Raw genomic sequence first — 13,240 nt, forward strand, 5'->3', positions numbered from 1 at the left:
ATCTCACAATATTACAGTTTTTTTAATCTGTATTTTTGATCAAATAAATGTAGACTTGGTGAACAAAAGAGACTTCTAAAAAAAAAAAAAAAAAAAAAAAAGTATAAAATCTTACTGATCCCAAACTTTTGAATAGCAGTGTATAATACATATAACAAATTCAAAAAGAGAAAATTAGAGGTTATAAGATTGCGGTTATGAAAAAAAAAAAAACCTGTTGACATTTATCTTAGAATTTGAAAGCTAATTTTTGTAAAACCTCCAAACCATTAATCTATTTGTCTATATATATATATATATATATATATATATATATATATATATATATATATATATATATATATATATATATATATTTGATAGCTGATAAATTTATAACTAGCTAATGTTTTATCAACAAGAGAAAAAAAAATACAGGCCAAAATTTCCCCACTGAGCGATTGAGCTGGAAAATGTCACCGTGGTTGTGACGGCGACTGTGGTTATTTTCAGCGTAACAGGTCAAGCGCTGAACTGGGCTCTTTATTCACCCGGAGGCGCCTTGTGTTTCTCGATGGGTTCAGTGGTTTGGAGAAGAAAACACCCAGCGAGTGTTTGGCATTTACAAACTGCATTCGCTGCTATTGGTCTGGGCACATACGGCAGGACAGGTGGGGTGGGAGTAGAGGCTGACCTTTCAGATGCATGGAGGGTGGAGTTATTGCACATTATATAGTCTGTAGGTTGCTATTTGTCAACTTTTCAAAAGCTTGTGTGCAATGCAAAAGCACAATGTTCTTGTTTCCCCTGCTAGAGTGAAGAAACACATCCTCATGGTGTCCACAAAACTCACAAATGGCTGCTGGGAAGACCGGTAAAGACTCCAGCTTCCTGGGCGCCATCTTATCTTGCAGTCTGTCCGTTCATGTGTATTTGGAGTCACTGTCAATTAGAAATAATTGCTAAGGACATATGACAGACTAATCAATGTGTATCACAGTATGTAGAGTCTCTCATTTCCTGCAAGGAGAGATAAACTAACGAATTAACCGGGTTGTGAAAGTGGTTTTAAAAAATGTATGGTACACTTGGGGATTGTTACTGCAGTTATAGATTTTTTAAATCTATAAATCGTGGCTGTTGAAAAGATTATTATTTTTTCTCCTGGTTTTACTGATCTGAATTAGGCTTACGTCTTGAATATATACACACTTTATTATGATTTGCTTAATTTTTATGTATTTTGTATATTATAATTTATATTTAAATTATTATTATTGTTTTGGTATTATATTTTAAAATAACATTATTATTAGTTATTTTTAGTCTTACAAAATAAAAGCTTTATATTCAGTTTTGGATCCTACTTTTTTTTTTTTTTTTTTTTTTTTTATGGTATGTAACTTGTGAGTTGTTATTTTAGTCCAAAGCTAAAATAAAATGAAATAAAATTAAAAAATATAGAAAATATAATTGTAATAAAATAAAATAAAAATGAATACATATCTACTTCTTCTGTTAGGAAGGAAGAGAGAGATAGGCAATAATCATGGGCAAAGAGTAGAGGTTATAAACCCGTGGCCACTGGCCCTGTGGCTCTGAAGGGTTATTAAACTCCCAGACTGGCATCTGGACTGTGTGTCTGGTGATTCCCTCATCGATATGACTGGTTTAAAAGACTGGACCCAAAACTGGAGGAAGGACACACTGTTCCTTTAGCTTGAGTGCTCTGCTCTGAATTAAAAATGGCAATTCAGTGGATCAGAAGCTTGAAAAAGAACGAGAAAGTGCCATAAAATTAGTCCAACATGAGTTCATCATGTTCCAAAGCTTCTGAAGGTATATAATATTTGATACTACATTTTAGGTCATTGTTCATTGAAATGTTTGTCTTTCTCCTACTATTGAGAGTTTCTGATAAATGTTTAGGATTATAGAGAACATTGAGTACAGGACGCACTGTGATACTAAAAGGAACATTTGTATTTTCTATATTTTATGCTTAATGAGTTGAAAATGTATCTTATTATTAAATTATAAAGTGTATTGGATTTCGGTATGTAAACAATGAATCCTCATTTCCCAGAAACCTGAGAAAACTTGAATGCTTTTAGATTATTTCCGAGTCTAATTTGGTTGTTTCCCTAAACTCTGTAAGACATAATGATTCATGATTCAAGCAAGCACGTCTTTAAATCTCTCCGGCACTCTGTGAAAACAGGACATTTGATAATGTTTGTGCTGAAGGAGCGTGGGAGTGTTTGTTGTGTTCAAGCAATAGCCATTTGGAGACTTAAAGCTGCTTTTCCAGCCTCTTGCACTGTAGGTTTTATTGTTGTTTATTTCGAAAAAAACTTATTTTTCTCTGCTTTGGGAAACTGGTTTGTCAGCAGTCATTTCGTGTGATGGCTTGTTCCTCCTAACTTCATAAGCAATTCCATTTCAGACATTTTTTTTTTTTCATAACTGCTGTACTGTACTTTATCCCCATGATGCACCAAACAGGAAACCGAAGACTATCAGCAATGTTTGATCTTTTTTTTATTTTTTATTCAATATTAATTGAATAAAAAAAAAAAAATTGCACTCCCACAACTTACACACACACACACACACACATATATATATATATATATATATATATATATATATATATATATATATATTATTCTTTAAAACCTATGAAATAGAAATCTATCAATCTATCCATCGATAGATACACACACAGAATAGATGGATAGATTGATAGATTTCTATTTCATAGGTTTTAAAGAATAATTGTGGGTATTTGATTTAATACCATGGTATACCACCACAGTACTTTTTCTATAAGGCTACTCTCTCTTAATCTTTCTCGTTCAAAGCACAAACCGCAAATGCCCCACCGAGACCAAGCTCATAGACCAGTGGTTACAAAACCAATTACCAGCAAACGCTGTTCCCATGAGCCACTACAATAAACTCAGGAGAAGAGCAGCACATAAACCAGCTGGAGAAGAAGAGAGCTTTGAATCCATCCATATAAACCAGAGACAATCGTACAGGAGATCAATAAATCTGCGATCAAGTGCAGCATAAATGAATTTGGAAAGTTACTCTGTGCTGTAATTGTTATAAGACTCACTTTATTCAATAGTAAGGGCAGCATAGCCATAAACAGAAACAGATCCTCTATTGGATTTGCATCAACTAACCTCAGCAGACATGCTGTAAACATCATCAGAACAAACTGCTGACACTATGTGTTTTGGTTAGTATGGTTCTTTATTGCATTTATGTTTGTAGAATCTCATATTGTGTTGGCAGAGGGCAAGGATCTGGTGTACAGAAAATAATGAGTATGCTTGAGGAGAGAAAGAGAGACGGAGACAGTGAGACAGAAAAGCAAGGGTTGAGGCGCGGTTGAGTTGTATTCAGCTGTCACTCAGGCGGGTTTATGGGTCTAGTACATACTATCAGTGTCTGGATGACAGTCACACCCTATAAATCTCTTTAAGACACTCTCTCTCTTTCTCTTGCTGGCTGTATAAGTCTTGTGTGTGTGTGTGTGTGTGTTTACGGTCAAGGGGAAGTGAAAGAGCATCATCTTCAGACTGATGGAGCATGTGCAACTGTTTTGTAAAGTAACACCTTCTTTTTATGGCCAATGAGTTCCTGATGGATATTGAATACAATTTTCAATGTACATACTATGGCTGAGTTGAGAATACTGATTTGTCTGAGTTTTATTTTGATGAACGAATATTGATTCTTATTGATCTTTTAGTCGATGCTGTTCAGTTTGATGCTTCACTACACTAAACGTTATTTGTAGTGCACCTAGCATCCAAAAATCACAATAAGCTTTGGGGCTTACTTTTTATACAAAACAGCATCAAAGCATTGAATTTACGCCAAATTTATTCTGAAACTATCAAATTACTTTTTTGGTCCTCTTTAATGAGGCATAACGGATCGCTATAGTCGCCTCAGTTTATGTGGCATGTAAATCGTTTGATTTCTTCCGCTTTGCTACTAGTGTTGCTTTCGTCATGAAAATCATGACTAAATATCATCGTTAACGAACCTTTATCACGTGACGTAGATGAGACGGAATGTAAATGCTGGTCATGTGATGATGACTATAATTAAATGTATAATGCAATATTGTTGATGAATAAAAAAAGAGACTAAATGTGGTTTACAGAATAAAAACTATGCTAAAATGTCTTTTAATTTTCGTTGACCAAAACAAGATGAAACTAAATGTTTCGTCTCGTTTAGTTGCATTATTATTATTATTTAACAGTATTTCTGTGTCGTACTTGAAGGGCTGCATCAGGTCGCACTGCGCAGATGCAGGTGACGTCACTTCCTCAAGCCCCACTCACGGCATTATTTAGAAGACGACATCAAACAAAGCTAAAGCCCTGCTAAAAACTGTGAACCATGTGATAATGGAGTGTTCCATTCATCATGCAGCAAAATTTCACATGTTTTTAAAGTTATTTGAATATGGAGTCACAAATGTTTCTGTAAAATCTATCCTTAGCACAAAGGATTATGAATCTACGAAAGTCATTATCAATTTTTTACACATGACTGGACTTTACGCAAGGATTTGAAGGTTACGTGGAGTCCAGATGTCCTGAAGCTGGCAGTAATATGCTGGTGAACCGTCTAGCCTGCAGCAAATTCTATAAGAAGAAGAATATAGCTAAAGCCCCTATCAAAAAAATGTCGGAACATTGCCGGATTGCCTTCTGTGTGAATGCAAACATGTCCCGGGATTGATTCCTGGATCGTTCCCGGGTTGGGGACCTAGTAACATTGATGGGTTCAGCCCCGGAACGATCTCTGTGTGAACATAAGCCAGAACCAATGCCATAAAGGGTGTGTTGTTGTGATGATGCACGTCATCGTGTAACGCTTTTACCGGGTGTTTTGAAGGCAGATCAACATTCACGATGGAAAAATATGTGCAAACTGTAATGAAGCAGAGATCAATTAGCTACTCACTATCCACGCTGAAACTGAGAACGTTCACTAGCATACATTTTTGTTGACTAAAACTAGACGAACATAGTCATGGATAATCCTGACTAAAATAAGACTAAACTGCTCAGACTTTTAGTTCTAGTTACTAGTTCTAGACTAAAAAGAGTATGCACGTGACTAAAACAAATAAAAACTAAAATGACTAGACTAAAACTAAAATTAAAACAGGCAGCCAAAAACAACACTATTTACTACTAGTTATTGCACAAAATAGACATGAACCAACATCGGAAAGTGTGTTGAAATACCTCATTCAGTCAATTAGCAGTGAAAAGATGTCAATAAAACAGCTTGTAAACAATGTCACGTAATGTTATGTTTACCTCAGAAAATTAAATGTATGATCGTAGAAGTATTATATTAATGTTATATATTATAAGGTTGTGGGTTCGATTCCCAGGGAACGCATGTTAAGTATGGGGTGGTGTTGGTGCAGTGGATAAGACACATGCCTTTGGTGTGAGAGACCCAGGATCGAATCCACTGTGAGACACCAATGTGTCCCTGAGCAAGACACTTAACCCCTAGTTGCTCCAGAGGCGTGCAACCTCTGATATATATAGCAATTGTAAGTCGCTTTGGATAAAAGCATCTGCTAAATGCATACATTTAATTTTAATTCAATATTAATAATGTACCAATAAACATTGTTTTATGTATAGTTCACAGCATTAGTTGAGAGAGAAACATATGCATTTAATGTACATAATATATCTAAATGAATCAGTACCAATTCAAGATTTGAACCTAATCAAATTGCAAGGAAAATAATCAAATTAAATTGTGATTTTTCTGTCAGTATTAGTAAATGCGGTGTGAAAGTGTAGAGACTCATGGAGAGCGGTGCAGTAGTTGTCTGGCTCAAGAAACTGTTGTTTAGAATTCATCTGCCGTATCTTGCTCTCTTGTCTTTCTTGCGTTGTCTCTCACTTTCATGTGTTTGGCAGAGAGTGTGACTGTGATTAATGTTGAAGCAGTCGTCCTGTTGAGGACCAGAGGCTGAAAAGAAGAAGAGAGGAAGACATGTGGATGCTGAGAGATGAGTTGAAGAGGAAAGAGGGTGATGAGAGGAGAAGAGTCACAAATCTTTGTCAGGATGGAGGAGTCCTGCCAGCTCTGAGGAGAAGAAACTGCTGGAAAACCTCCCTTTGAGTTTTGGCAGACACGCGATTAATGCAAACACACATTCAACCAGCACCGAGTAATAAATATTCAGACTTTGAGAAGTATGAGATCAGACATTTACTCATAAGTTTCCCTGAAGCAGACCAATAAATGGCTAAATGCATAAATGCCAACCAGACTCTTGTGCTGTCAGAAAGGAATGATTTTAATCCAGTCAAATTGTTCCTGATCAGGTTATATGTGACCCTGGAGCACAAAACCAGTCTTAGCTAGCACGGGTATATTTGTAGCAATAGCCAAAATACAGTGTATGGGTCAAAATGATCGATTTTTCTTTTATGCCAAAAATCATTAGGGTATTAAATGAAGATCATGTTCCATGTATATCTTTTGTAAATTTCCTACCTTATCTTTATTTTTAAAATAGCATTTTTGATTGGTAATAAACATTCCTAAGGACCTAATTTGTGCAACTTTAAAGGCTATTTATTTATTTATTTATTTATTGCACCGTCAGATTCCTGATTCCTGAAATATTGTCCTATCCTAACAAACCATACATCAATGGAAAGCTTATTTATATCAGATGAAATATATATCTTCACTGAAGGGTCACATATCGATCAATTGAATGAATAAATAAAATGTGTTTGTTTGCTTGCTTGCTTGATTGATTCTATATAGCCATTTAGTGATCAAATAAAGATTATATTAATAACATGAATTATTATATTTATGCCTTATCATTTTACTAATTAATATGATTGTTTTACTTAATTTGTACTTTGTTTTGTTAAATATATTGTGTTTATTATTATCAATGATTGTTGTAATTTTAATGACTATTTATTATTAGTAGTAGTAATAGAAGTAGTTTGTAAATATGTAAAATGTGGCAGTGGGTGTACAAGAAAAATAGCATGAAAGAGTCAGCAGCTGTGTGTGTGTGTGTGTGTGTGTTTATAAGGAAGGGATTGGAGCTTCTGCTGTTCTTTAGATAAGAAAATTAAAAATTGATCACAAAGTTCTCTCTCACACACACAGTGAAGCTAGTAATCTCTATTTTGCTACACAATGTGTGGGATGGTAAATAACTGTGTGTGTGTGTGTGTGTGTGTGTGTGTGTGTGTGTTAGAAGGTGGAACCTCTCCCAACGTTGAGATACAAAAACAGCAGAAAAGCAATTTCAGTTCTCTCTCAGCCTCTCTGCAGCTGTGTGTGTGTCAGAGAGGGAGAAAGTGTGTGTGCACACTGCCAGTAATTGCTAATGTGGAGCAAAGATGGGCAACAGAGCATGAACGAGAGAGCGAGAGAGAAGGACTCAAAGGCCGTGGTTCAGAGCAGGGTGACACTTTGCTTGAGTCACTATTTTAAAAGCATCAGATGGAAGTCTGGAGACAAAATGAGAATGCTGACCAAGATATTGCTTTAATAGCCTGTGTGCATATAAGGGTGTCTTATTAACAATTTTATATAGATATTTTTTTACATTTTATAAGTATTCTAAATATATATGTATATATATATATATATATATATATATATATATATATGTGTGTGTGTGTGTGTGTGTGTGTGTGTGTGTGTGTGTGTGTGTGTGTGTGTGTGTGTGTGTGTGTGTGTGTGTGTGTGTGTGTGAGTGCACCTAGGACAAAAGCTTTATATATATATATGAAGAGTGCAGATGCAAAAGCATCTGTGTCGTTTTATCAAGCTTCTATGTGTAGGTTCCGTTTTTTCCCGTAATTGTAATGAAAAGAACCTATGCATTACCATTAAAGTGAAATAACTGAACCTACACATAGGAGCCTGATAAAAATGCTCATTTTATAACCTTTATAATGGTGAGGAAACTTTTTTTAAGAATCTTAATTGGTTTGTTACATCTTTAATGTACAATATATCTGAAGGCTTGTTTCCACTATGAACGTGTGTGTGTGTGTGTGTGTGTGTGTGTGTGTGTGTGTGTGTGTGTGTGTCTGTGTGTGAGAGAGAGAAAGTAATAGAAAATGGTTTGTCTGTGTGTGACCATTCATGTGTGTGTTGTTTAGCAGGTGCGAGTGTGTATGTGTGTGTGTAGCTGCTTGTGTGACATCCGTATGCTCGCCTCAGTCTCTTCACCCGTGAAAGCAGGCTGTGTGTGATGTTACAACAGCTGAACGTAGAGTCGTACCACTTTGACGAAGTAGAGGAGAACAGGAGGAAATGAGGGAGAGAGAGCGAGAGAGAGAGAGGAATGAAACGGGCAGTGGGTTAATTCAGAGGCTGTGCATGTTCACCCAGGTGTGTCTTCCTTAAAGACGGAGAGGCCAGAAACACACTGTAGCCAATCAGAGCGCTTGAACTGAGAAATGGGCTTCCATTGCAAAGGGCACATTCTCACGAAGCTATTAAAAAACTCCAATCCCCCTCTCGCCTGACTCTTTCATAGTACTGTGTGTATGTGCTTCATTTCTGAAAGTAGCAGATCAATTCACTAGCTAAGTACAGTATACACAGCAGGGAAGATGGCTGTTTGGAATGATTTTTTTCACTTGGTTTCTCTCTCTCTTTTGCAGCTCCGTCTATTGTTCCCATAATGCATCAGGTCAGTTCGACGTTGAAAAGCATCACGTTGTCATGGCCACAGCCTGAGCAGCCCAATGGAATTATTCTTGATTATGAGCTGCGCTACTATGAGAAGGTAAGATGTGTGTTTGCTGCATTGGAGGAAAATACTGTTTTGTCTGGATTCTTCCTAAAGGTTCATTGATTGTTCTTCACATGTCGAGTTTCATTTGAGCACTTTTCATACAGGATGCAACTGGGTCAAACGGAAGAAAGTGCTATTCAAAGGTTCGCTGAATTGTAGAATTGATTCATTTCAGTGAATTAGTGAAAGGCGGCTTTGACTTTGGTGACTAGGAAATGTTCTGTTTCCATCATTTATGAATTTGGCTGATGCTTTTATTCAAGGACCATAACATACTACTCAAATCAGAGAGATTTGATAGGTTAATAATTTAGTTCAAACTCATAACTCTAAAATATGATTGGTTGCTAGTATGTTGTTCCATAACCGACAGATATTTAATATTCAGTATTAGAGATGTATCTTCTTCAATGTGGTGGTGGTTACAGCAATGAACAAGGACAGGGCCATAACATACACTGATGGACACAATTTGGAAGAAGGTTTTTTTTGGTGGAATTTATTAATGTATTTATTTTTTGAAAGATGTCTCTTTATGTAACAAGGCTGCATTTATTTGATCAACAATATTATTATTACAATTTAAAATAACTTTACCATTTTCAGTTTGACTGCATATTCAGCAGCCATTAGTCCAGTCTTCAGTGTCACATGATCCTTCAGAAACAAATATGGCCGGTATATATATAGGCAATTAATAAAATTATATATTTAATAAAATGTATTTATTGCCTTTTTTCCCACTTCTAATAATAAGCAATTAAGATTGAAATTTGAAAGCAATATGAGCTAGAAAATTCAAAAGTTTGATTCTGAGTGATTCGCTAGGTTTCAGTTGATTCAAAGGATATATGAAATGTCATAAAAAGTTGATTGTGCACGTTTTATTAGTGCAGTGAACTCACGTGAAAATCTCTTTGTGATGTCATGAAGAGGAAGTGAGGTACAGTGGGTTGCTAGCCGACAGCATTGGCGGGGAGGTGGTGGGTTTTCAGTTGTTTCGCTGGCCGGTTCCTGCTGAGAGATGCTGGAACACATACCCTCTCACACCAATTACAGCTAATGATTCCAGAGCCTCCCCTAACACCACACACACACACACACACACACACAATCCACAGCCGTCAACCCTTTTAGAGACATCCCACATAACAACGCACATATACACACTCTCGCCAGTAGTAATGCCTATATTCCCCATATGCCTTTGAAATATTGCTGTCATATATATATATACGCACACACACACACACACACACACGTTGGTATTCAAAGCTGTCTGTACATTGTGAAGGGCTTTAGTAATGTTCTACACATAGCTGTCATACAAACACATTCAAATGACAGCCTTTCTGATGTTTTTATTAAGAACACTTTTCTGTGGTACACTAGAAATGTGTCAATAAAAAGTCAGGTTAGTGAAGTAATCTGTTACTAATTATTAATATGTAGATTTTTTTAGATTGTAATGGATGGTTTTACTAATTAATTAGACTGAACAGCCATATAATACTTTATTTTATTTTATTTTATATGACAGTTCTCCATGTCACATGATCATTCAGAATTCATTCTAATGTGCTGAGTTGGTGCTCTATTGTTTGTTATTCATTTTATTTTAAACATAAATCTTTTGTAACATTGTAAATGTGTTTACTGTTAGTTTTGATCAGTTAAATGTGTCAAAAAAATGACAAAAATATTTAAAATATTCAGACTGACCACAAACCTTTGAACAGTACTTTATGCATGTGTGTATAATATATTATACATTTTTATTAAGATTATTCTAGAACCTAATGTCCTAATCAAAGTGTATAACAATCATTGTGATATTCAGTGTCTCTAAATTTGATATCACCTATCGCTAATTTTGATATCACTATTGCATACTATTGCACCAGCACTGATTAGTAGAAACCAAAATTTGTGAACACATGCACTGCCTTTCTGTTTTGTGTAATGACTGAAGTCTGTGAACACTGAACGGCATATTTCTCTGGAGGACAAATCTTTGACTATTGTCTTTTCTGCAATGATGTTTGGTGAGATAAATGAGCTGCGTTATGAAAATTGGTTTAATCAAAAGCTCGGGGATAATAATATCTATATCCGGGATAATTCTCTCCTCTCGACAATAGTTTACTCAAATGCAAATAGCACAAGTGCAGCACTTATTTCCTTATAAATATGCATGTCGTGTAATCATATGCTGATTTATAAAACAGGCGAGAAGGAGAAAGGTACTTCAGAATCAGACACCATACAGAAAATATCATTAATGCGGCTTTCTTTTGGGCAAAAAAACACGAACGATGTGGAAAGCGAGCTACAATACTTGTTTGTGGTGCTTCAACCTCATCTGCTTTTTGACAGCTTATAATTACAATTTTGTTTGTGTTTTATAAATATATCTGAAATACTGCTTTTATAACAGGTTTTTAAAAGGTTGTTTACATGGTTTTGATTAGGAGAGGGTGTAAAGAAGCAGCGTGATGGTGGAAAAGTGGCTGTCACAGAGTTGGCAATGTTTATGAGCTTGTGTTGGATTGCTTGATCAAAGGCCACGCCCCCTCTGTAAATGGCAATGCAATGAACCAATCAGAGATCAGTTTTACTTGAAAAAAACAAATACATTTGAAGTCTTGGTACATTTGCATTATAGTTTCCCAATTTCCAAAAAGTATGTTTTTTAAGTATGATATATAGTCAAAAAAAAAAAAAAGATTCAGACACCATATATAATTTTTTATTAAAATATCTTTTTACTAGTGGTTGCAGGACACTATAGTTCATTTGAGGGTAACAAAATAAGATAAAATATTTCATATTGTACCCAAAAATTCTTCCTAGAGTGCACTACCAGTAAAACTAAAAAAAATGTGGGGCCAAAAATTATTCAGGGATTTTGGTCTGACCATGTTTTCTGAGAAATCCTGAAGGTGTCTGAATAAATTTTGGCTTGACTGTATCAGTGTTTCTCAATTTGTTTATCACAACCAAAAAATTGACCACAGATCTTTTTTATGGGGGCACAGATGGGAGGAAAAAAATAAACTAAAAAATTAAAATAATAATATTTCAACAGTAGAGAATGCTTCCCATCTATTTTATTTTATGGATAATGTTATCATTTATCATTATCATCGGCAGAAAATTTGACATCAAATAGAATATAAATATGTATTTGATTTGATTCTTATTCTTATGTTTTATTTAACAAAATTTCAAATATATGCGTTTTTGTTGGAACTGTATGACTGGTCTCTGATTGGTTCACTGAGATGCAGAATGGGTGTGGCCTCTTATCTAGTAATTCAATACAAGCTCATATACCAGTTTAAGGAATAATATTTTGTGTGGTGAAGCTAATGGTACAGAAATGATGCACTTCATCTATAAAACTATAACGTTACAGGATAAAAGAAAAAGGACAAGGAATGTATCTTTTATGTATGTTTTATCTGTAAGATTATAAATAATGAAAAAGAGCACCCGGTGAAGGAGTCATACGTGTGAATACATTACACTAGCTCGAGTCGGTCTCCCTGCACTGCACCCGTCAAGATGAGATCAGCGCCATTCTGCCCGAGGGTCTTTTTACGGTTCGCTTGACAGCAGGACTGGCAGATGCTTATTCTCTAAGCCACTGTGACTACCTGAGTCCATTTTTCAGGCATGAGATCAAATTCGGTGGCTAAATCAGCATATATATAAAAATACAGCGCTGCAGGAGAGAACTGTGGCTAAGATTTAAAGTTTCAGTCCTGATTGAAGCCGTCCAGCCACGCGATCGAGTTCCACAGCTGTATGTGATTATGTTGTACCGTGTCAGAAAGGCACGCTGACTCACGTTTTAGCAGCCGCAAAGCCAATATGAATGTGCGTGACTTAGTTTAGACTTGGAAAATGAGATCCTTGTAACGTTATACATGCACAGGGACAGGGATTAGCGAAATGGGGGAGTTTTATCTAGAGATGTAGATTCTGCAAACACATGTTCTCTGTACGTGTAAATGTCGAGTAAAGCAGCCATTTGATTGCTTTTCTTGTCTGTATGTTCAGCAAGCACACAGGTTGCTACAGTCCTGTTCATTAGCTTCTCATAACTCGGCTGGTTATTAGTTTTTGGAAATGTAATCTAAACCAGTAGTCGATCACAACCCAAAAACTGACTCCGTTCTGAGGATCATGGACAAGAAAAATAAAATATTTATTTAATGTTCAAGTATCTGTATTTTTTTTTTATTATGTTGTTATTTTATTTAATAAATATTTTATAAGCTTTATGTATAGGTATATTTATTTTATCAAAATAAATAGAAGTATCAGTCATATACAATATACTACACTTAACATTGTTTTGGCCCATACGTTTTGTTTCTGTTACTGTTTATTATTATTCAT

General features: G+C 35.5%; 1 protein-coding gene across 1 annotated transcript in view; it reads left to right on the forward strand.

The window, feature by feature from the left end:
- The window catches only part of LOC127951469 (ephrin type-B receptor 1-B), a 204,825-nt gene that overhangs the window by 149,028 nt on the left and 42,557 nt on the right, over positions 1-13,240 (forward strand). The window contains exon 6 of the mRNA XM_052549345.1: positions 8,700-8,824. Coding sequence (XP_052405305.1) covers positions 8,700-8,824 — 125 coding nt within the window. The remainder of the gene's footprint in view (positions 1-8,699; positions 8,825-13,240) is intronic.

Source organism: Carassius gibelio, chromosome B2 (assembly GCF_023724105.1).
Source record: "Carassius gibelio isolate Cgi1373 ecotype wild population from Czech Republic chromosome B2, carGib1.2-hapl.c, whole genome shotgun sequence".
Taxonomy (NCBI): domain Eukaryota; kingdom Metazoa; phylum Chordata; class Actinopteri; order Cypriniformes; family Cyprinidae; genus Carassius; species Carassius gibelio.